Here is a 26,994-nt window from a genome sequence, read left to right as displayed (position 1 = left end):
AGGAGAATACTTGAACTCCGGGGGTCAAGAGTAACTCCTGCCTTTACATCATGAAGTGAAAAATCTTAAGATGGGTGCGTATAATTGTATGAATTTAGTTGGCAACTGTCGCCGATCACTAGCAAGTGAATATGGGAGAACTATGAAAAAAGTAAATAGACGCTTGTCATTTTGTTATAAAATTACATGACGAGTGCATTTGATCTGATTCCAAACAGTTATCTTCAAATATACACGGTTAAAGGAGCACTCTGATTAGAAATATTAAAAAGACTTCAACGATTTATCACTCTACAAGCTGTGTCTTCATAGTCGCTTCCGTGGCGAGTTCGGAAGATTACGCAACTAGTAACCCTAAGGCTGATGGTTCACGCCCAGCTCACGGCACTTTTGTTTTATTTTTAAAAAAATGTTTTTAGACACCTTGATGCAAAGAAATTACGCATATAGGCGATTTAACGTATTTTAGGGGAATAATTTTGTGGTTCGTTGGCGTCCCGTCGCTTCTCTGCCGGTGGTGGTATAATTTTCAAAACGGAAGTGTTACTAATTTTTGGCTGCGGGACCGCCAATTTTTGGGGACATGTCACTAGTTGCCTATCGATGGTCCACCGACGCTTACGGCATGGGATTTTCCCCTCACGAGTGAGGCAGATTGTAATCGACCAAGAGTGTTTTGGAAAAATGGGAAACATCTTCCGACTTCGACTTCTGAATAATACGTTTAGGATCAAGTCGAATCAAGGCTGCGCCACGGGAAGGTAGAACAAGTGAGGCAATCGTTCCAAGCACTACGCTCGAGAGCTTCCGTCTCATTCAAGACTTAGACTCTTCAGGAAAAGTAACAAGTTTATTACTTGTAATTCATTCTTTGAGTCAAAGTATTTTACAATAAACCATCGTTTTGTAAGATATTTTTACGATTGTATACTATTAATTTCGAAAATTGTACTCATAATATAATTTCCCATCATGGATTTGAAAAAATCAAAGTTGGAACAAAGAAAGATCTTCGATCCACATGTCTCTTCATGTTTGATATGGAAGTCTCATCTTCATTATTGACCCTTAATTTATTTTAGTCCTAGGCAACGCGAATCGACGGGATGGCTCTAAGTGAAACATTCATTTAGATGGTTAAGTAATCAGGAAATTCCTGCTGTTATTTCACGAAACACAACAGATCTTGAGGGGAAAAAAAATTTGCTTACCAGGGGGAGGGAGTAAATCATCTGCATACGTTTTCTTAACTAGGAAGAAGGCAAGGGCGCCGATCCTGGGGGCCGGGCCCGCCCAAAGCTCATGTAGGCCACCTTTGTATTTACGAATATACAATATTAGGCATAATTTGAGTGTAATTTGTCTTAAAATCCTCATATATATATATATATCTTCTGCATTTGAATGCCCCCCCCCCAAATTTACAGAGAAATTGGCGTCCTTGGAAGGTCTAGTGAAATGAATAAAAATGTGATAACGTAATACTTGAACAACTCTATCTAATGGAGGAAAGTAAATTAGTATTCAACACTTCTTTTAATTTTAAGCATTTCAAAGATTCTCGTAATTTAGTAGCGTCCCGGATTTGCATTTTTGAAGTACGGGAACTTTATCTATACCTTAACGTGGGAATCGGTTTCGGATCATGCACTTAAGCCGCTTTGCCACAAGAGGCACATAGGAGTTTTTCTTTCGATTTCCTTAGGAATATTGCGAATGGTATGACTTAAAACAATGTTTAAAAAAGAATACACATCGACACAATAAGATGATAATCTGATACCTAGGAAATATATTTAATTGTTTTTAATTTGTTCTCACGCTACCAAAACAGTACTTACGCTTTTTTTTTTTGTTCCAGCCTTTTAATATAAGCATTTCACACTATTGTCTGTTCTAGGATGATACAATTCTAGTTCATGTATATGCTAGCTTTGGAAATACAGTAGAGTTTCGCTTATCCGACATAAACAGGCAGTCAGAACGCTGGATAATATGGATGTGTTAAGAAAAGACCTATTAAAAGTAAAACTTATGATATAATTTTACATATTACGCATCTAATAATAATGTTTTATAAGAAATAACTGCACTGCACTGAATCAGGGACGTATCCAGCGTGAGAGCCTGAGGGCTGTCACTCTCCGAAACTCAAGCACTTTTTAATAAACTTTTTTTTTTTTTTTTACCCTTTTTAGGTTCTTTTATATCAGTTTACTAGTAGTCAGTGTCCAAACTTTGGGCAATGTGCTGTTGTCTTGTTATAATTCTAAGAACACCATAATGCCAATATACCAGGTGAAATTAAAGAACAGTTTTAAATAGGATTAACATTTCTTTTCCGTTCTGTTTTTAACTTTAATATATTAGAACGATACACTCAGTGTCTTCTTGCTATTTTTGTTATGCGATATACGTAGCAGACAGTTTTCTTTAGTTACATTTTTCTCGAAAATATGTTTCATTTTGTTTGTGCTATAATGCAGTTTACAAAGTAAATGTAAAAATAAATGCGGTTTATAAATGAAAAGTAGGAAAAAGTTTAAGAGAAGTACAGAACTGTTGCATTATTATTATTATTATTGATATTGATATTTTTAAAACATTAGAATTACGTGCTTACGAGGACGTAATTCTACGTAATTAGAATCATACGTGTTGGGCCCACTCCGAATAGAAAACCTGGATACGTGTCTGCACTGAATGATAGACGTATGAGTCAGGTGTAGAGGGCGCGCTAGGCGATAGACTCCAGAGCATGAAAAATAGATTAAGACCACAACTTGCAGTTCTTCTTGCCGATTGGTGCTATTTGCAATGATATATCGGATCATACGGTATGTGGAACAAAGGATGGTCGGATAAGCGAGACCATGGTGTATTGGTGTTTCACGCACCTAAACCTGTAAAATGTTTGTATAAACAATTATCTTTCACTCCCTAGCTAAATTTGTGGGTATGATCACACACCTTGCCTTATACAGTATAGTCTTATAAAGAAAGAAAAAATATTTTTTTAGCTAAAAGCTAAAGAGAAGCCAACTTCAATAATTTACTTTAATTTTTTTTTAATAATGGCAAACTGGTCCATTTTATCACGATAAATCACGTTTGGTAATAAGATGTCGTTTTCTGTCCGTATATATCCTTCACACTTTGTTGGAGACAAAATTGTTCTTTCCCCAAGAAAACAGGATGAGAGAAGCTATACAACAGCATGAACAGAAAACAATAGCTATTAACAATAGTTCCCTAATCCTGGTTAAATACGTCATTACAGCAAAATATCAGTAAGTTGTCCTTATTATATTGCTTCGGTTCTTATTAACATGAAAATTATAATGTTTTGTAAAAAAAAAAAAAAGGATGGGATGTGATTCGATGTGGTGTCAAAATAATAAAAGAAACTATAAGTCCGCCACTCTATCCACCTAACCACTGAGGTTACGTTGTATTGCCTCTTTTTTTTTTTTTAAAGAAATAATCTTCATAGCCATGGTGCGTATTGCTTCGAACCTTAAAATAAGAGTTTTTCTGTTTAATTCTATATTTTCGTACAACATCTTAGTTACAGAAGCTAATTTATATTTGGCAGGCAATCTACACACTAGGTTTTAACCAATAAATGCAACATTTTAGTCCACTATCGAGTTCCTTGATCCAATTCCTCGACTCCCCTACTGAATTCCCTCCGCAATCATGCTCTGCTACTGAAAAAATCCCTAGAAATCATCGTTGCCAGTATACACAAAACCGAGCATAATTTCGTTTTTTGCTTACATTTTTATTATTTTATTATATTTTTTGGAAATATCTCCTTAGGTGGATTGCTTTCTATTATCTCCACATACTAATAACTGAATTTTACTTATAAACGTAAGGAAAATGGAATAAATACGAAAAATCTTCAGTTACAGTATACGCGCAATTTTTTTTGCGCATGGGAGTACATAAAATAAGGATTGACAAAGGAGCTTCTTTCCATCAGAGGTCACCTCCTATTCCTTTGGCAGTAAGACCACAAATTGATCTGCAAATTAAACCCCTTTTAGAAGCTAATATTATCAAAGAGACTAGTGATAGCTCGTTCTCGTCACCACTTCTCATAGTTCGCAAATCAAACACCTCAGAATTTCGCCTAGTTTTGAATCTGCAGGCATGCAATAAGTTTACAAAATTTTAAAGCATACCATTCCAGTCCACGGAAGACATTTTACATGTACTTAGAGGCAAATCTTGCATATTGACTATCGACATAGTCTAGCTATTTTCAGTTATTATTGCACTCTAAAAGCCAAAAATACAAGACTTTTGAACTTAATCATACTAGGAAGGCGTATCAATTTCAACGCTGTGTTGTGGTTCATTCTACATCAGCTGGTGGGCTGACTATAGCAGTACGCATGCTTTTAGAGGGTTTATCACCTCGTATTACTGCATTTGCAGACGACCTCATTATAGAAAGCAAAATTGGAAACAGCAATGATCGGACTTGGTTTACTCTTCGAGAGACTAAGAAAACACGATTTTAGTGTTAACCCTAACAAGACCCACCAATTATACTCAGAATTGGATGTCTATGGATTTACAGTTAGTGACAAAGAGATCAGAATTTCTCCCAAAATTGCCAATAAAATACGGAACTTTAAGAAGTCAACCTCTAAAAGGGCCTTACAGTTTCCTAGGACTCTGCCCCTATTCGAGGGCACACATCAAAAATTTTACGGAGAAAGTGGAACTATTTCAAATTCTTTTGGAAAAGAATTCAAAATTTAAATGAACAACTCAGCATGACGAGCTATTTGAGAAACTTAAAACGGATATTATTCAGGCCCCATCCTTGTTTCATTTCCATCCATCATCCGAGTGTACTCTGATGCATCTTCATTCTCAACAGGCGAAATTTTAGCATGTTACAACACTAAAACTAACCAGGAACGTGTTGTTTCCTATTGTAGTCATCGCTTTACCAAAAGCGAGCGACGGGTCTCAAGAATTATATGCATTAATATATGTCGTTAGAAAATTTCGATATTTTCTACTGAATAGAAAATTTAAGTTATTCATTGCTAAATGCCTGGCTTCATTGAATACGCAGCCCGATAAGGTAGGAAAATTCACTCGCTACAAGATATTCTTAGCAGACTATAATTTTGAAATTCACCACATTGAAAGTCTACAGCATCCTGCAGATATGTTTAGTCGTAAGATATACAGCGGGATGAAGAACACGAAACTGATAACTTTTCGGACATGGAGGACTCTCAAGTGTTTGCTTCTCACTCATTGGAACACACCTTTCATATTGACCAACCCGTGACATTACCCAATTTGGCAGAAGAGCAAAGAAAGGACTCTTCATTTTTATCACTGTCTTGGAAAACAAAGAACCTAATAAATCGTCTACACTCCGTGCTGCGAAATATTTCTCTTAAAATGGACTGCTATATAAGACTGAGAAACATCCTCAATTAGGATTGCTATACTTACTCTGTATATCAAAATCTTTACTAAACAAATGGTTTGATGCTATTATAACAACCCATTGGCGCCTCATTTCGGATATACTAAGACGTACCAATCGGCACTCAGAAAGTATTATTTTTCTAACATGAAAGCTTATATAGCAAACAAAATAAGAACGTGCAATCTATGCCAAAAACTCACGAATTATCAACCAAGCCAGCGGGCCAATTACTCCATCCTCCTCCTACACCTATCGCTACTGCGTGGCAGTATGATTCAATTGGAAAAATCCCGGTCGGACAAGGAAATTTCAAACATACTGGTGGCTATTGAAATGGCCACCCGATTTTGCGTGACGAAGATTGTAGACATCACAGCGGAAGAAATTGATCAATTCTTATATATGAAATTCTTAAATATGGAGCTTTTTCGTGCCTGTATTTAGATAGACAACCTGTACATAATGCTAAGAGACTACAAACCTAGCAAAGTTCTACAACTTTGAATTTAAATTTTGTTCAGCATATGATCATAAAACTTTAGGTGTAGTGGAGACATTCCACAAAATTATATAGAATGCTCTTAAATTTTTCGTACAGGAAAATCAAGACCAATGGCCGAAGCTTATCCTATATATAACTTTTACGATGAATACATTCGTCCAGGCTGGAACCAAGTATTCTAGTTTTTTCTTATGCACGGATACGAACCTAAGACCAATTCTGATATTGCGCTTGCATCAACCTCAACGTTGTCGACAAGGAGCACTTGAATAAAATATGTGGAATTGTACAGAACAATCTAGCTGCAAGCTGTAAGAAGCAGAAAAAATATTACGATGCTAAGCATAAACAAACTAACTTTGACAAGGGACAGAAGGTACTTGTATTCTACCCGAACCGTCAGATTGGAGTACCAGAAAGTTTCTCATCTAAATTTGTCGGTCCAGCAGAAATACTCGGAAGAATCAATCCAAACATTCATAGAGTCAGGTTTCTTGATTCACATCGTCAACCCATACAGGAAATTTCTGTAGACAGAATTAAACCGTATTATGAAGATATAGACGATACTCAGCAAGAGGATAATTAGCTATTTTTTTCTATACGAGCGAAGACATTTAACCGAAAAAAATATAACTATGACAGAACGCAAGACGCAAGATACACGATAGGATCTGGAATATCTCATCTTTTAAATATTCTTTTCTTTCAATTGGCAGCACAAAAAAAGAAGAGCATAAACTCATCCAAATTATTTACCTCAATTGGCAAAGAACATTAAGTAGCATAAAAGATTTTAATCACTGTAACTTCCAAAATTAAAAAAAAGTAAAAGTACTCACCACTAGGAAGAAGAAACAGAAAGACAAGCATTCACACAGATAAAAACACTTTTCATTGCGATACAAACGCTTCCTATTCTTTGCTTTTACAAAAAGCTGATTCATTACTCTACACTGAATGAAAGAATGTTGAGATTTGCATTTCCGCGTTTAAAAGGCAAATGATATGTACAAGGACGACTAACCTATAATTCTTCATTTCCTCGATATATTTTTTTTTTTAGTATGAACTACATACTGTCACCGACGTTATGCAACAAACATTATACAGGATGCTCAAAAAATCATGATCGCTGTTATTTTATACAGGACGACCAGAAATTCAGGACCATCGTTATCATCATCATTGGCATTTAAAAATTGGATTATTTTATTTAAATACATATGTTTAATGCAAATCTATTACAAACGTTACACATTATACAGAGTGACCAAGAAAACACGCCGTACGTATCACGAACTTTCCAATATAAATTATCTTTATATTCCTGTGATGTGCAACTCTTATTATCTTATACGTACTATATCACAGTCTTCGCTCGGAACCAAAAACATATAAAACACCTCGTCCAGACATATCTCCTCCAATTACAATGGACACATTCAATAGCATTCATATAACTAGTGAGCAAACGATTTCACAGACTCCAACACCCCTCACCATAAGTAAGCTAATATATGTTTATTAACGCCAAAGCTTAAAATAGCCCTACCTCGAAGGAAATGTAGTGACATGTAATATGCACCCTGCCTATGTTTAGGGAATAACTGTTAGTGCTTTATTCCGCTGCCTTAATAGCGAAATATGAAATCTGAAATTTTTTCAGTTTTATTAGTGCTTTTTAGTGATCTTTGCGTGTAGCCCCGCAGTATTGCAAACCCTACAAGAAAAATAACCCTTCGGGTTGTTTTTTAAACAAGCCAGGGGGTGTAATGTCCCACGTGGTGCTGTGTATAAACAACTCTTCATGCTAATGTTTACAAACACCATCACATGTTTTAACAAGAGAATTCTACACACCAGATGCATCCACTAGCACCTGCAGACGACGGACTTCTGGCTCCTCCCACGGAGCAAACGATGACAACGAAGCAGGAGCGTCACCCGAGGATCCCTATAAATTTGGTGGACGACAGGAACTAGATACCAGTTTTCTGGTGTCCCTCCTACTGTTTGCCACGGGAACATTAGGAGTAAGGCCTCTGGTCTGCAACGGGACTCTTGGTCTATCCTTTCTCCTGGCTTAGCCTGCTACGGGGCTCTGTCTGGGAATCCTAACCTCAGCCACTTAGCCTGCTACGGGGCTCTGTTGGCCACCTTACCATCCCCCTGCTTGCCACAAAGTATTGAGTCTCTAACTCCACTCTGCTTAGCCTGCTACGGGGCTCTGTAGAGATCCTGTCTGCGATCTTACGGTCAAAGACTACTTATAACTAATCTTGCAAACTTGGAGAAATTATCTGTATAGTATTTTTGTAAAATACTGTTTATAGTGGAAGTTTTATAATAAAAGACGGTAGTGGGAGTCGATTCCAGACACTCTTTTTATTAACGCTCTACCTACAACCTATATGGGACAAAGTTTTACAATATAAAAATCATCGAAAAATATCAAAGAGCGCTTTAATAATAGAAAAAAGTGGCTGACTAACGTAACATATTACTATTTTTTCTGAATTTAACCCAAGCGAAGCGGGTAATTGATGCTAGTACCAAATATATTAATTTAAAACAAAGATAGAATTCATGTTTTATAAAATAAATGTTTCAAAATGTTTTCTATGAAATAAATAGTTTCCAGGGTAAAATAAATGATTTTATTGTTGAAGTTCACTTCCGATACTTTGTGCATTCAATTACGGGCATTTTTTGAGTACTTTTTGCGAAACAGTTTTTCCCCGAAGATTAACTTCAATCAATCAACAAGGATATAATTGATGTTTTATAAAGTCAATGTTTCAAAACGTCTTAAATGAAATTTAATATCTTCCAGCGTAAAATAAATTTTGTTGTTGAAGTATTTACTTCCAATGCTTTGTGCGTTTAATTGCGGGAATTTACTGAGTATCTGTTTCATGACGGATTTTTCCCGAAAAATGCAGCTTTCTTTACTGTACATCGAAACTTCCACTAGTACGGAAGTCTGAATTCAGCACTTGAAATAGTAGCGTTACGTAGTCTTAGGAACTCCAAGCATTAAGCTTCTTAAATTTGACAAGAATTTTTACGCTATTGCTGATGTTGATTCTACAGAATGCTTATTTGAAGAGCAGAAACAAATGACTGAACTAAACTGTTGTTGGAAAACCAAATTTTACTGAAGAATACTTGTTACTATCAAGGATAAGAAACAGCACTAATAGTTTTACGAACGTATTTACATATTTACTGGTAGTACCGGCATCTATGGCCTTACACCCGTCAAACGTATGAGGGACAATATTCCTTGGCGTCGCCGAGTCGGCGAGCACACTATTCACGGAAAGTATTTTATAAAATATAAAATTGCATATTTTACTTCAAATGGACTATAAGCGTAATCCATACATTAATTTGTCTATAATTTCTCTCTCTCTCTCTCTTTTTTTTTTTTTTTTTTTTTTTTTTTTTCATTCAATGCATTCGGAACTTTGTCTTATGTTGAATGTTGTTGTATACTTTAACGTGAAAGCATCTTCTTCGTCCAAGTTCAAAATCTGATAAAAATAACTTTCAATGTAATCACCTTACTTGTACGAATAATATACTAACGAAAAGCTCAAAAATCCACCAGGTGGATTTTAAGGTGGGGTCTTTCAAGTGGGTCAAACCCTGTACATCGCTCATCCCTTTCCTTTCCTTTACCGAAGATGTGCTAAAAACCTAGGTTAGGCCAAAGTCCACTCATCCATCAAAAATCAAAATCGAATGAAGCGTTTAAGGAGTTAGCAAGCATAGTTACATAAGCTTTTATTTATATAGATATATGTAAATGAAAATGTATTACTTTATTTCCGTGAGTTATAAAAAAATACTTCATCGAAGTAAGTAGTTCTCCAAATTCTTCCGACAATTTAAACTATAAGAAATCGGGTCCACATGCTATAGTTGGATCACTCCATAGGTGCCTTCCATTTCAATTCAGGCAGAGCATGTACCATCACCATCTCAGATATTGTTGAAACTTTTTTTTATAGCAACTAGACATGTTTTTAAGAGACCCATATTTTTTTGTTTTGTCGAAAAAAATTTTCCCGCCAAGTAATGGGCCATCAAAGACGGGGAGTACAATTTATGAATTGTAAAAGACATGGAAAATGGTCAATTTCGGAGCCTCACCATTCGGCTACGGAGACAGGTTGAGTTATAATTCTTGTTGTGGTATGTACATAGGGATATAAATAAACTATATTTTATTATAGTTTGGTTTGCACATGCGTATCTTTTTGTACATAAATTAACAAATGAACGTCAATTTATCTGAAAAGTCGAAGTTTGCGAATTTGTTTCGAGCACTTCCGGTTCGAATTTTAAAATTCTATTTTCGCGGTTGGTAAGACCTAGCTACCCGCTTTCCGAAAAAAAAAATGTATCGCTTCTGTGTGCAACCGTTTTGTCGCGAAAAATTCGAAAAATTGTAAAATTTTCAAAAATCGCCATTTTTGGGCGCCATTTTCTCGAAAACACCATCTTTTAAAATTCTGAAATTTTGTCAGATGGTTTAACTTTACATGAATAATAAACACACCAAATACCATTCTCGATCAATGCTTCATGAATTAACTGCAGCCTTTTAAAGTTAGCGAAGTTTCGTTAACTTTGATGTCACAGTTAGCAACACTGGGAACAATAAAAGTGCAATGATTTGATGATGTTTGTGGTTCACATTCATTAAATGAAGAATAAAAGGTTTTCTTGACTGTTTTTTCATTATTTTGATCAAGAAGGCTCTCTGAAATAGTAAAATGAGCCTCTCCCTACTCCTCCGTTTTCTTAAACCGAAATAATCTGAGGTGGAAATTACGATTACGAAACACAAATTTTAAGTTTACTTGAAATGACCATCCAATAATTCTGATGATCTACAAAAAGCCTGCACTATTACCTCAGTGATGATTTGGAATGCTCCACACAAAGTCTCAATTAAGTGCGATGTCATTACAGTGTTCGAAAAAGGACAAAAAGTTTAAAAAATCAAAACGTTTTCTTACGCGTTCCAAAGAAATTTACTGACTTTTTAAACAGAACAATCCCAACATCAGAATGGGTCACTCGGAATTTTACAGTATTGTACTAAAGTGGGTCAGTCCGCAACCTGCGAGGGAAGTGTGTGTGTGTGTATTGTGCAAATTTTAAGTTAGCTGCTACTGCGTTGCTACAAATCAAAGGTGCAGCCTGTATTGAAGCTGTCATGAGTGACTTATTTCCCTTAGTAATATGATCCGTAGAAAATGACAACTGTCTTCTTCAAGAATGTGGTGAATATCCTGGAGTGGAAGGAATAAGTGTGGAGTTTTTAATTATTGATCCTGATGAAAATAAAAGTGTTACGTATGCCATATGGGAAAACAATAATCTCGTTAAAAAACTGTGCCACTTTCTGTTTTCGTATCGTACATTGCTGGTTTAACTGTAAGAATTGTAATTCATTACTACATCAAGAAAATCCAAAGTGAATTAATTGCTACCGAAAAGCACCGTATAAAATTTCAAGATACAAATTCTATTTTACTTCATGTGGACTTCGCTGAAAACTGGACTGTTATTCTGCAAAGTGAAATTCAGAGTTATCACCGGAATATGAAACAACTGACAGTTTTGTTGTAATAAACGACGATAAAGCACACGATTCGGCTCATGTACTCATAGCCATAGACAAGATTCTAAAAATACTCGAATAAAAGCGAAAATATATTTTATTGGAAAAGGTTTGAATACGTGAAAATAAGTGTCTACAATTTCCCAAACCGTGTCAGTGATTTCTGATGGTGCTGCATCCCACTTTAAAAATCGCTTTCAGATGTTCGAGATGCAGACAGGTCAGATAAAGCAGTGGTTTTGCAGTGAAACCGGCCATGCAAGGGTCTCTGCGACGGTATTGAGGGGGGAGGTGTACAGAATGTGGCAATGCGGCATAATCTTAAGCAAAAACAGATACACAGTATTAAAACCGCAGAAGAAGAAAAATGAGATGAAATCTTTTAAGTTTTACGTCCCACGTAATACCGGTTAGGCTAAAGAAGACTGTGATTATGAGAAATGAATGAAATGGTGGAATGCAGAAAGTGGGAGGAAACGGGATAACCCCGAGAAAACCCACGAGCACGGTGTTTGTCCACCACAAAGCTTACACGGCGCGAGCTGGGATCGAACCAGGGGCCCCAAGCACCGGAGGTGAACGCTCTAACACTGAGCTACCGCGCTCCCACTAAAACCGCAGAAGAATTGGTGAATATAGTGCAAGTACAAACTCCGGGTATTACTCTCGTTTTGTTGCCTGGAACTGAATTCGACGACTTCCGGAAGGAAAAAAGGGAAATTATGCGACCGGTAACTGGTATTCAACAAAGTCATCTTTGGCTTTCGGAAAATGGCGAAGTTTTTATTGCAGTAACGGGTCACCATGAACTGACTTCATGCTTCCCCCAAAATCGAACTTCTGCAATTCAAAGTGTAGATTTAAGAAATCTGCAAAAAGGAACTTTTGTTACATACATATATGTATGATAGCCAGTGGTGCGTAGCAGAAATATTATGAATAAATCATGAATTACGTGAAGTTGAAGTGCTGTTTATCATTCTACATGGACCTTCAGCATTTGTGACTATCGACAATGTGCTACGCAGGGGCGGATTCAGGACGGACTTCTGGAGCGGGGGGGGTGGGTGTAATATTGGTACTTAGAGGTACTCTTAAGAGCTCCAAACTTTGAGATCGGTTTTATTTATATATAAAATAAAAGTTTCTTCCCTCTAGATCCTCCTGGAAGAGTTGTGAGCGAGCCAACACCTATTGGAGCACCTGCACGGTTACATGCTATTAGCGAAGAAGACAACCACCTAGCAAATGATTGGTCCATGTAAAAATAATAATAATAATAATAATAATAATAATAAAAATCAATGAAATTTTGTTTCCGAAGACCATTTTAAGTAAGTGAACTTGAAATTTGTGCGTTTCGTAATCGTAATTTTCACCTCAGATTATTTCGGTTTAAGAAAACGGAGGAGTAGGGAGAGGCTCATTTTACTATTTCAGAGAGCCTTCTTGATCAAAATAATGAAAAAACAGTCAAGAAAACCTTTTATTCTTCATTTAATGAATGTGAACCACAAACATCATCAAATCATTGCACTTTTATTGTTCCCAGTGTTGCTAACTGTGACATCAAAGTTAACGAAACTTCGCTAACTTTAAAAGGCTGCAGTTAATTCATGAAGCATTGGTCGAGAATGGTATTTGGTGTGTTTATTATTCATGTAAAGTTGAACCATCTGACAAAATTTCAGAATTTTAAAAGATGGTGTTTTCGAGAAAATGGCGCCCAAAAATGGCGATTTTTGAAAATTTTACAATTTTTCGAATTTTTCGCGACAAAACGGTTGCACACAGAAGCGATACATTTTTTTTTTCGGAAAGCGGGTAGCTAGGTCTTACCAACCGCGAAAATAGAATTTTAAAATTCGAACCGGAAGTGCTCGAAACAAATTCGCAAACTTCGACTTTTCAGATAAATTGACGTTCATTTGTTAATTTATGTACAAAAAGATACGCATGTGCAAACCAAACTATAATAAAATATAGTTTATTTATATCCCTATGTACATACCACAACAAGAATTGAATCGGTGAGTAGAAAAAGGAGAACATTCCACAACATCTTACTTTCGAGAAACTACAAAAAACTATTTATTGAGAAATCTGTTGCTCTGATATGATTGTGTTGCATTATAAACTTGTAGTATATGCTAAGGGTTATTATTTGCCACAAAGAGAAAACATTTAAATATTTTATATTTCCGGCTACACAGGAAATTTGTTTGCGGAATATTCTCCTTTTTCCACGCAAGAGATAAATGTTCCCAAAAAAGGATACAAAATATACAGAAAAGCCAATGTTATTTCTAAACCCATGGTTAAAAACCGTCAGCTCATTAACACATGGTACATTTAGTGCAAAACTTATTTAAATTGAAAGTTTCAAGTCAATATTAGTGACATTTTCTAAAAAAAAAAAAAAAAAAAAAAAAAAAAAAAAAAAAAAAAAAAAATGAAAAGGTATTTATAACATCAGTTTAGATGCAATACAAAAAGTAGAAAATGTATAGTAAATGCATTTAGAATAAAGTTTGTTTAAACAAAACACCTTTGTATCTGTTCATTATCAATGTCACTACTAGCATCTTCAGAAACTGGCAACTGTATGATATTGTTGTAGAAATCTTGATACTTCTCCGGCACGTAATGCTTAACTTTTTCAATGTCTATGAGCTTCTTTGGAGAATTTTTTAATACAGCCTTTAGTTTCACTATTGTACACAAGATGTCTATATTGACTAATAGAAAACTTTTCACCTTTTTTTCTTAATATCTGTTGTAGTCTTCATAAAATAGTAAGCCCACCAATCCTCATTAATGATAAGCTAATGATATCATCATTTTTGACACTCCTTACCTTAAACTGTGGAAAAGTCTTTTTGGCTGCTTTAATGATGTCTTCACATTGTTTTCGTGTATAAACGCGATCACACCTTTTTATTGCCCTGTCAATAACTGAGAAGTTTCGATCACAGCAAGGGCGCCCATCAGGGGGGCAAGGTGGAGCGTTCACCCCCCACAAGAGAAATTTATACTTGCGAATATCGAAAACCCAATAGAATTTTTACATTAGTTACAGCAAAATTTGAAACTATATTTGAAACGTACTTGACCCCCTTGGGAACCACAACATGGGCGCCCTTGGATCACAGGGCAGAAAGCTGTGGCCCCGGATTTGAAAATAGTGACTAACCACTTTAAATCTATCATTCATGGTTAGGCCCAAAAGTAATCTGCTGAGGATGTGGTTCCGGTTCTGGCCCCCATAAGCATCGCTAAATATATACAGTTCTGTAACTTCATCTGGGATGTTATTAATGAAACTGTAAATGAATGAAGATACTTCATTAGGGCCCTTCTTCGGCTTTCCTTCAGTATATGTAAAGAATACTGATTTCTGTCTTCTCATATCGTGGATATTAAAAACGTAAAACCAAAGTTCTCGTAAATGAAATATTTCCTGAACAGAAATGAACGATAGGGGAAGATTCTGCATATAGTCAAACGTTATGGCCATGACGTCATTTCTATTTTTACAGATGTCACTGACTTCCTTGAATTTACAGTAAAATTTGTTTGCCCGCCTTTTATGGACAAGTAATTCTGCTACTGCAACTCTTTTTGCTATATCATTAAGAGTTATATATTTTATTTTCGTGCTTAAATCTTCACATGTGGGACACACATTCACTTGTGGACGTCTAAACCGGTAACCGTAATTTTTACGAAAATAACGTAAATAATACTCATATTTAACAACTGTTTTTAACTCTGTGTATTTTTCTAGTGTGTTTACCTCTCTTATCCTCTGGTTTCTGATTTGTTTCTACTAGCTTAGTTAAACGTTCAACAGTTTTGTTAGATTTAATGGCATGAAATGCCATGTACGCTTTGCGACACATCTCTATTCTAGTATTATATTTCATTGAAAAATATTTAAAAGATCAAGTATTACGGCTAGATTTAGTTGTCAAAGGACGATCACGTACATCATCATGCCGTTCAATTAAGCCTACAAGATACGTATTACGTTCGTTCTTAGGATGTCCACAGAAAAGAACATTTATAATACATCGTTTTTCTTCAGTAAACTTTTCCGTACATTTTTTGCGACAATTACAATCATTATCTGTTAATCTTGCTTCCACTAAATGTCCCTTACTTGCCACAAACTCTTCTCCGCGTTGTCTAGCTTGTTTTCCAATTTCTTTGATATGCTGGTCTTTATTTATTGCGTTTACTCTTTTTCCTTTTAGGTTCATACCAAGGGCGCCCATGTTGTGATTTCCAAGGGGGGAGCAAATATAAGCGATGTTTCAAAAATAGTTTCAAATTTTGCTGTAACTAATGTAAAAATTCTATTGGATTTTCGATATTCTGAAGTACAATTTCCTCTAGGGGGCAAGCGCCCGCTTGCCCCCCCCCCCTGATGGGCGCCCTTGGTTCATACATATTATCCTCTGACGAAGACATTGTTGAGACACAAGTTTACAGAATACTTCAAGGCACTAGAATATTATTTTGCAATGTTCACAACACATCCCGCGACTGATGTGAAAGCCTACCTGTGACTGGCGCAGCATCTAGTGGCCGATCAGGGAATTACTGGTGTTGCGTGGAAAAAGGAGAATCTTCCAGGAATGTTCTCTTTCTTCCACTCAGCGAAAATTTCAAAGCAATATCTAACAATGGATAATGACAGTAGCATTTTCTTTTTACGTTCATTCTATGTATTTACGGATAGAGAACAAAATGGCTATTTCAGTTTGTTTTCGTTATTTTTTGGAATATTCTCCTTTTTCTCCTCACCGATTCAATTATAACTCAACCTGTCTCCATAGCCGAATGGTGAGGCTCCGAAATTGACCATTTTCCATGTCTTCTACAATTCATAAATTGTACTCCCCGTCTTTGATGGCCCATTACTTGGCGGGAAAATTTTTTTCGACAAAACAAAAAAATATGGGTCTCTTAAAAACATGTCTAGTTGCTATAAAAAAGTTTCAACAATATCTGAGATGGTGATGGTACAATTTTATATATATATATATATATATATATATATATATATATATATATATATATTTTTTTTTGCCTGAGTTGAAATGGAAGGCACCCAAACTAACTTCTATTAAGAAAATGCTAAGATGATTATAGAACCGGAAAATACCTGTCTATCCAGCCCAAATTATATTTCTCTTTTCTTAATAGGTGGTCCAGCAAACTGTCAGAAAGCTAACAAATGCGCTTCAGATTAATACCAAACTTGAGCATATTTCGTATGCGTATATAATTCACAGCAGACCGCTTGTTCTTTCAGCAACAGGAACAAAATTAAATAAGAACATAAAAGTTTTTTAAAAAAGTATATACTTACCTATTTAAAAAAATTGGTAAAAAATATAATTATGCTCTTTTAAGATAATTTTTGTGGGGTAGACATTACAAATGGATATTTTGTCTACCCATCTTTTAAATTCTTTCAAATTCTTTCTGTAAAATTTTGTTTTCACATTTTTTCTTTCTGTTATCTTTTAGATGTTTCTTTTTATTTTACTTCATATTTTATTATTTTTAAAAAATTCTTTTTTTTTTTCTTTCTTGTTCTTTTCACAGATATTGGTTTACAACACACAAACATGTTTACAGATGATAATACAGCCACAATTTTTTACTGGTACATTCATGATTTTTTTTTAAAACAAGAGAAAAAACAACAATCTTTACTATTTTATGTAGAGATAATCACCAGAAAATAAATCATTTGTTTTTAAATATTATATATAAGATAGATAATCTTTGCAAAGTATAATATACATCACCTTTATCTGTGCACAAAGAAGCAAATTATGTTACGATTAAAATCGAGCAAAACTAATATATGTTACGAGACAAACAAAGTACGTACATGAAATCACACGTCCAAACTATATCATCATCAAATATATTGAAATGGGAAAGAAAATCATGCGTTCTCTGAGAACATACAAAGTGCATAGAAATTATAATTCTCTTGCTATCAATACATTTATATACGAGAGAAAGAAAATTTCTCCACGAACTTGAATTTGGCTGTGTATGTGTGTGTATATATATGTGTGTGTTACAAACTGATATAATTTCACAAAATTTTACTGTCCCATTACTAAATTTAATATTGATGCTAGTTTGACAATTCAGATATGTCAAACCAGTTTTACGCAATCGTACTTTTGGTTTTCTTCGTCGTATATATATGTACACAAAATTTTACGCACAAAAAATGTTCTAAAGAAATCTAGAAATCGCTTCACACATTTCTTGACATTTTTTTACAAACTTATGAAGAGTAAAGCAACAAGTTTCCTGGACTAGTAGTGTCCAGGTTATCTGTAGCACTAAAAAAGTTCCTTGCATAGAATAAGGACTTGTTTGTTCCTACTATCGACGCCAACTTCTATCTTCGCCATCTTCTTCCTCCTCTTCATCATCTTGCAGTAAGACATCTTCACTAACGTCAGTCAGAGCAACCTAAAAAAAAAAAAAAAACATTTTTCTGTTATACATACTGCAATACCTTTATTTCAAGTAAGTTAAACAGATTTAACAGGGTTGGCTGGTTTAAACCAAGATTGAAACCAGTTGTTAAAAAAAAAAAAAAAAAAGTTTAAACCAAAAACCGAAAAATGTTCGTAAAAGGGTAAGTGTTCGTAAAATCTTGATGAACACACATTTGTGGTTATCACGTTTCACTCCCGTATACGTATCATATTTAGATCTAAATTTCCCATTTATTATTCAAAGAGATTACACTACAAAAGCAACTTTTTTTTTTCTTTCTTTTATAAGCTTATGAATGTTTCTTTTGTGATCTTTGTGATAGTTTATTAGTGTTATGCAATTGCAATCGAAGAAAATTCTAAATATTGTTTCGTTCAATAATGTTTACTATTGATAAAATACATCGAAATGCCGTACTTTTGTAGAGTAGGGTCATACAAACACCACGCAGGGCATTTATTGAAATCAGAACTATCTTTTGTATCTATTTATGTATATATGGGTCAAAGACAAAGTAAAATCAAATAGTTCGTATTCGTATCTTTATTCACTTTTCTTACTTATATGCAAATAAGGTCGTCATATTTCTTTAACTTGGACTAATAAAAGTCGTGGTGAACTAATTTGAACTAAATTAGTTCTTTTGTACTCTGCAGTACTTTGAAATTGTCCATATCAGGGTTGGCTGGTTTAAACCAAAAAACAAAAAAAAAAACAAAAAAAAAAAAAAATGTTTGTAAAAGTGTAAGTGTTTGTAAAATCTTGATAAACACACATTTGTTTGTTATCACGTTTCACTCCCGTATATTATTCGTATTATATTCAGACCTAAATTCCCCATTCGTTACTCAAAAAGATTATACTACAAAAGCAACTTTTTTTTTTAAATAAGTTTATAAATGTTTATTTTGTGATTTTTTTGTAGTTGTTATTATTGTTATGTAATTGCAATCGAAGAAAAATTCTAAATATTGTTTCATTTCAATGTTTACTATTGATAAAATACATCGAAAATGCCGTACTTTGTTTGTGTGTGTGTGGGGGGGGGGGGGTAATACAGACCCCACGAGAGGCATTTAGTGAAATAAGTATCTTTGGTATCTATTTATGTATAAATGAGTCTGAGCCAAAGGGGACTCAAATAATTCGTATCTTTATTCACTTTTCTTATTGATATGCAGATTAAGTCGGTGGACCAATAAAAGTCGTTGTTAACTAACTTGAACTAAATTAGTTCTTTTATACTCTGCAGTACTTTGAAATTGTCCATATGTATTTCTGTATAATGGTTTCATTGTGCTACTGTTTCTTTTTGTTCTTCTGAAATGACTCTTGACAATCATATTAACAAGTATGTGAAGATCAGTACACCGTATTTTTATCAGGAATCCTTAGTGAGTGAATCGGCAGACGTATCGCATTTATGCCCAATTAGTCCCGGTTTTGAGTTCAAATTGAGAACAATTTCTCTCGGATGTAAGCTGAAAATACGTTTGGATTCCGCTTTAAGCTTATGTGATTCCTTCCAGCATAACCTGGTTGTTGCATAATAACACCAAGGCGAAACAAACTTATTTCTGTATATATGTGATGTAAATACATAGAGAAAATTATTTAAACCAAAAAACGTGTTTTTTTTTTTTTTTTTTTTCCAAATATTACCATAGTTTTTGCCAACCCTGAGATTTAACATACTGACTTCATGAGCTCTTTCATTTACTAAAGCCTAATATAGCCTCCTGACACCCCGTGTAGAGCAGGCTCTACAAAAAATAACAACATTTGCCCGTTCGTTCCTGTGGATATCTCGAGCTTTGCTGAGTTGAAATCTTTTGTAGGGTAATTTATACACTTCAAATTGTGCTTCCGTCAGACAAATAGCAGAAGCGCCTTATGTTGTGCAATTGGACAGCAGTTAAGATTCCTCGTGCTTCATATTGCGACTTCCTCTGGGCGCCAGGAAAATAGGGATCAAATATTTAGGTTACATATTTTGCTTCTTTTTAAATCTAATTACTTTCTAGGAAACATGGTTATACCGAACGTATAATTTATTTTTAAAAGAAAAAAAAAACTAATGAGGTTTTAGCGCATAAAGAATGAATAACTTTTAGTATTTTGTAATTTTTATTTTATCCTGTTTATTTGCGATCAGATTCTAAACACTGAAGTAGTATTAATAATGGCTTTTCGCACCATTCTATATTATAAGCATCCAGTTTCTTTCCGTAAAAACTCAATAAATTACGATCCTTAAACATAAAGTTCTGCCAACTCATATTTAACGTGCTAACTTCACTCTGAAAAACCAAAGTTGACAATTAAGACAACACTTGTCTTTGTGGTTCTATTAATTGATTTCTGTTTTACAAGAACATTGAATTTCATTTTCTCTTTCTGCTTATGTCTCATGTGGGTCAATCCAAATGAAATCGATTAATTTCCAGGTCAAAGGTTGCTAACAAAATTTATTTATTTTTGAATTTTTTTTACCTAAGATTGTACCACATTTAGGGAGTTGAAAACGGGTATTCTTTTATTTTTTAGCCGCGCAGGTTTGTTTGTGGCGGCCATTTTATATAGGAGCCTGAGCGTATTTTGCACTTTTCAGAGGATTCCGTTAAACGCTCTAACTTTTTAGTTTTTAAAGACAATGAGTTCAAACCAAAACCATATGAAAGATAATGGGATGGACAACATACTGTGTTTTGTGCACATTGAGGCGTACTTTAGAACGCTGAAAACAGAAGCTCTGAACATTGAGGTTGGAAAACTAGAAATGGCCATTTTGGAATGTACATTTTGAAACGAAATAAATAAGACTCACCTTCAATTCTTTGTCTACATAGAGACTAGATAGTAAACAACGTCCCAAACAAGTTTCAGACCTGAGAACCTTATACTTGATTTTTTTTTTTTTTTTTTTTTTTTGGAAATTTTTAAACTTTGCGAATTTTCGAAAACCGTGTATTTTCACCATCAAATATCTCAGAGGACAGAAGTTAAAAATCCAAAATTTGCACAAAATAGATGATAGTGAGTAAAATTGCAGTTCTGAAACTTGTTTAGGACGTTGTCTATTACCTAGTCTCTATATAGACAAAGAATTGAAGGTGAGACTCATTTATTTAGTTTCAAAATTGCAAATACTAGGTTTCCAAACTCAATGTTCAGAGCTTCTTTTCTTGACGTCCTGAAGTACGTCTCAATGTGCATAAAACACAGAATATTGTCCATTCCAGTATCTTTCAAATGGTTTTGGTTTGAACTCATTATCTTTAATACGTAAAAAGTTACAGCGTTTAACTGAATGCACTAAAAAGTTCAAAATGTGCTCAGGCGCCTATACAAAATGGCCGCTACAACAAAATCTGCGTGGCTAAAAAATAAATGAATGCCCGTTTTCAACTCCGTAAATGTGGTACAAACTTAGGTAAAAAATTAATAAAAACTCAATTTTGTCAGCAACCATCACTGGTCGATTTCATTTGGATTGCCCCATGTGTAATTTACACGATTCATCTCTCGGTAATTTCCCCCGGAAAATCCAATTTGCTTGTTGTCTACAAAATTAGGATCCCCAGTCAGTTACGCCACAGTCAACATTTTAATACCTGAACAATGGATTGCAACTGAAAGGGAATGAAATCTTTAATTTCAAGTCAAATGATTGTGACCTTTAGGTTCACGGAGACGGGTGATTAATAAAAACAAATAATGATTCAAGAATTGGTGGAATGAGAATGGAAGGAAATGGAACGGACACAATGTTGTCCAACATAGTCTGAGTTCGAAGCAGGGACCGCAAGTAAGCATTTTATCACTGTGTGTGTGGATTTCAATCTTGAATTTGAGTTAGCTACATTATGTAAGGTTCACAAGAGTATAAGCAACTTATTTACGAATGGATTAGCAAGTGCTTACAAACTGTAAAATACACGTGCTGAGTACAATTTATGATGTATTGTTATTGTTATTCTTTCCTTAGAAAAAAGTCAAGAACGAACTTGAATTCTATACAGCCACACTAAAGCCTCTATATTGCAGATATTGAAAGCAATATATCGATGCTAACTCGGATAACTGAAAACTCATTAAGCAAATATACATCGCAATTCTTTTGTTTTTATTTAATAAATTTTCAGATCAGGTTGCAAGCAAATTAACATAGTAATCATCTTAAAACGTAAGAGCACATTGCCGCGCCAATGGATTGGAATCTCCGGCATAATGTAGTGATAGCCTACGTAGAGATCGCAATAGCATCGGAATTTAGCCTTAGAAAATACGCTTTCTCAAATGCATGGACAAGGAAAAAGTGGGAAAACAAGTACGAGAAAGGAGTCTCGACATTTTCCTTCCGAGACAGCCTCGGAACATACAAAATAACTTTGTTTCAAATAAACTGTATTATTGCTACAGAAAACTGAGTTACGCCTAAATTTGGCAAACCAAAGATGTTTAGTTAATGCCACGATACGCCAATTCTTGTGTTCAGTATGAGCGCCATCAGCCCCGGTTATTACCTTACATACGAGGCTCCTCTGTACCAAACTATTCTTGAAAACAGAAAAGACTGAACGAGTACAGTACGAAAATGTATATACTCTATATCTGAAAAAAAAAAAAAAAGTGTATGCAGTGTTTCACATTTCTTCTAACTGCAAATTCGAAGATACCAACAAAATTTGTAAGAAAAAATATCTAATTTACACCAAAGGTATTTATCCATTTGCAATCAAAAAGAACTCCTTTCAAACAACACTCCCCAAGTTATTATTATTCGACTTTTCACAAAGTGGATACTTTCAAATATCTAAGATCAACATGAACAGACCAATACCATATCCACGAAATAATTAAATGCCGAATGGAAGCAGGGAATTCATGTTATTATTCAATTCAAAATCTTTTGTTTTCACGAATCCTACCGAAAAATTTGAAGCTTAAAATACATAAAACGATAATTATGCCCGTTGTATTGTACGCTTACGAAATACGGTCGCTTACTTTCAGGGAATAACACAGACTGAAAGCATTTGAAAATAAAAATCATAAAGGGAATATTCGGACTCAAGATAAATAGGAAAGGGGAATGGTGGAAACTTCATAACGAGGGACTGCTTAATTTATACGGTTTACCTAATATTGTTAGGGTCATTAAGTCTAGGAGGCTCAGATGACCATTGGGCAGGTCATGTAGTCAGAATGACGAAAGTGGAAACGCTTTCAAAATTTTAACTGGAAAGTCAATCGAAAAAAGACCATTAGGAAGACTTAGGCGCAGATGGGAGTACAATATTAAGATGGATCTCGCAGAAATAGGAATACAAAATAGAAACTGGATCCAGCTGGCTAAGGACAGGAGTCAACGGAGAGCTTTTGTGAATGCGCCATGGAACCTTACAGAAAGAATTACATAATAAACAAACAGGTAACTAGGGACTGAAAGATGATGAATACAAAGAAACTGAAAAATGAAGAAAGGAAACATTGAAAAGGAAGAAGAAACAACTGAACAGTAATATTTCTGAACACAAAAAATACATGGAAATGAGTAACTATAACAAAGATGTAATAAAAGTAGATCAATCTCCTCATAAAAACAAGATCCAAGAAAGGTAAATGTTCTTCTGTCCTGTAAATACTACATCCCAAATAGCCAATGTCTTCAAGAAGCTAGGGGCACAGTTACTCAGTGGTAGAGCGCTTACTTCTGGTGCGTAGGGTCCCCGGCCAATGAAATTTGTGGTGGATAGCATCGAGTCCGTGAGTTTTCTTGAGGTACTCCCACTTTCTCATTCCACCAATTCTTCCATCATCATTCACTTGCTTTAATCATCGTCTCCCTTAGCCTAACTGGCATAATTATGGACGTTAAACTAAAAAAAAAATCATGTCTTTTTTTTTTTTTTTTTTGTTCAAGAAGGCAATGTGTACGGCGTCTCAACAAGACTTACATATTTATTACTCAACAATAGGCTCAACTTCAGGAAACTTACTACACCTTTTAAGTATAAAAAAAACTCTGCGATATAGAATTTGAAGAGGGAATGGAAGTAATAAGATGTAGTGGAACTTTTTTATGATTCAATTTTGAGTTATTATTTTTAACTATGTAACGTTATTTATCTACCTCCTCCTCTTCTTCTCCTATGGCTTCTTCGGTGTTCTGCTCCTGTTCCTCTCCTGACTGTGACGGTATTCTTGAAAGTAAGAGACCAGCATTGCCACTACTACACCACGTAATCGTTAGCGTACGATCCTGGAAATTTCTTCCTTGAATCATCGCCACCTCTGCCTCCTTCCTGGTCTTAAAATTGAGGGCGATTGACGGTGTGCTGTCGTCAGATATGTAGTCCACAATGACTCCGTATTGCTACAAGGAAGAAATAATAGGCATACGTTTAACTAAAGTACAAGAAATTCCGTCGACAAAAGTACAGTTTGAAAGTGCATCCTATACTTGAAACTGAAATAAATGAAAACCGTTACTCTCTCGTAATTCCAAATAGGATAAAGGGAACAAGGAAAAACTATTCACATGGAAAAGAGTATTTTGAAGAAAGAAAAAAAAAAACCTACAAACAGTAATGTCACAGTATACATTCACTAGCATTTAATATAATTTATTTGTATTGTACGTTATACTTGTTGCATTTATACATATAATTAACTAACGATTAAGTTAACAATTACATATACCTCTGCCGTCCAAAGGCAAGATTCTCGATTTTTGTTTAGCTAAAACCTGCAAACTTACAGATAGGATACAGCTTTTTGCTCTTGTCAATTAATGTTCCATGATCATAAAACTTATCTATTGTCAACTCAATTTCGGTCTAACCTGCAGATATAATCTTTTGCCTTCGAACGGGAGAGCTTTCTTATGGCTCAAAAACGCACGTAGAAAAGAAAAAAGAAGTAAAGAAATTATTTACATTGTGTCAAAATTCACATTACCAAGGATTTAATTTAGTGAAACGTCGACAAAAATAACAGAATTATTATTATACACTGCATATGCTATGGCATTAGGAACTCTAACATGCATGAAGTCACAATGAGTCGTTTTAACTTCAGCCATGATAAAAGTTGATTACTGAACTTGAATATTAATAATGTGGAAGATTATACCTCGGTAGGTATCAGCTATGTAAACCAAAAGTTGATACGTCGAGTAAGTTTCTGAACTACAGTTGAGTTGATTTTGAGTTTAACATCCCTTTTCAGCAGCGAGGCTATATGAGACGTGGACCTACTGATTAACGTGGAATCCGAACCACATGTGCTTCTGCCGTGAATCGAATCAGGGTTTCCCGTGCCAAAGGCGCGTACGCTAACCGCTTAGGTTTCTGAACTAGAATTACATCGTAAAAGTACTACCCACTATTATTCATAAACACCGAAGTGTGTATTTTTCCTACTCCTATGTACTGTGTCATTTTGTAGTGAAATAGTTTTACGTATGTGCCTTTGTCATCGAGGCTGCAGCATGTAACAGTTGAGACCACCGAATGCAAAGGTCTATTATTAAAATAAGATCCGTACTATTACTTAGATTTATATCTCACAAATTTTACTCTAATTGATGAACCTGTAACATGCGCACCAAAACAAGAATTCTGAACATAATGTTACGGGAGAGGACTGTGAGAGCCAACGTGGTATTTATACACAACAGGATTGAAATTAAATGCATCATAGTTTAATACAGCGTTCACGGGGGCCTTTTTAAATATTATTTTTTAAAAAATCATTTACTAAGAAAATGTTATTTATTGAACTCAAACCAGCATATTTTTGATGATACTCTGGGTAATGTACTGTAGGAAACATTCTCTCGAAAACCAGAAACAAAAAACAGATCGCAAAACTCCAGCCTAACTAACTTTCAAGGTACAATTCCAGCATTTGCTACGTTGCAATCAAGAGAAATACTCGAACACGTCAATCAAAATAATCATGCACAAAAATACCATCTACTCCTGGGATTGACGATAAGTAGCTACCCTAATTTCGGTAGCTAGGGTTACAAGTTCATTTTTTCTATCTTTCGGTAGAAGCAAGCATATTCTATTCAGGGAAACCGTTAGTAATTTGCAAAGCTGTTCTTACCTACGTAATTTGAGTCCTGAACTATTCAAACTTACTGACGCCAATGTTAGCTGCCACTCCATGCAGTTCACCCGAATCGTACTTTCGTAATAATAATGCCGCACCTTCAAATAATTTTGAAAAATCACTAACTGTAACTGTCCAATTGGTTGACGTGTTACTTGACAGGTCTTTGCAATCACATCCGAGAAAAACGTCGAAGCACGTTACTTAATATTTGTGTTTGAAATTTATTGAATGAATGTTGCGCAAGCGATCTCTGAAATAAGGGTGGCAAACACACTATTTCCTTTTAAAAGGCTTTTAGTTTGTGAATCTCTTGTGCAGCATACATTCAGTGTAATTTTTTAGCATAGTTCAAAGTGCATGGGGATTATTTTTCTTTAAGTATTTTTTACCGTTGCGACATCCATTTGTTTTCGCGTTACAGTTTTCGAAACTTTTGCAGTTATATTTAATATGTTTTAGCGCCTAAACAAATTTCTTAATTTGAACCGACTTTTTCAACTCAAATATTCATGACCACCGAACCGTAAACTGAGAAGCTTCCATGCCCCACTCTTCGTCTTAAAGCTTTTCACTAAGCTCATCTCACTTTTTTGAATTTTACTGAAGAACTTAAAAATCAGTATCTACAGTGTGGTCCGTAAGTCTTAGTACAGTGGATTATTTTGGAAACAAACATGATTAAAGCAAATCTGACTAGCGGAGGGCGGACTTGGGTAA

At 34.9% G+C, this 26,994-nt stretch overlaps 1 protein-coding gene across 1 annotated transcript in view; it reads right to left on the bottom strand.

Annotated features, from left to right (window-relative positions):
• Positions 1–17,035: 17,035 nt before the first annotated feature.
• swm (Zinc finger protein swm) overlaps positions 17,036–26,994 on the bottom strand; it is a gene marked incomplete in the record, with an annotated part of 120,499 nt that continues 110,540 nt past the window's right edge. Inside the window, 2 exon segments of the mRNA XM_081728467.1 lie at positions 17,036–18,120; positions 24,287–24,529. Of these exon segments, the coding sequence (XP_081584593.1) occupies positions 18,031–18,120; positions 24,287–24,529 (333 nt within the window).

Source organism: Thermobia domestica, chromosome 10 (assembly GCF_964235325.1).
Source record: "Thermobia domestica chromosome 10, izTheDome1.hap1.1, whole genome shotgun sequence".
Lineage (NCBI taxonomy): Eukaryota > Metazoa > Arthropoda > Insecta > Zygentoma > Lepismatidae > Thermobia > Thermobia domestica.
This window is presented reverse-complemented; position numbering and strand designations above follow the sequence as displayed.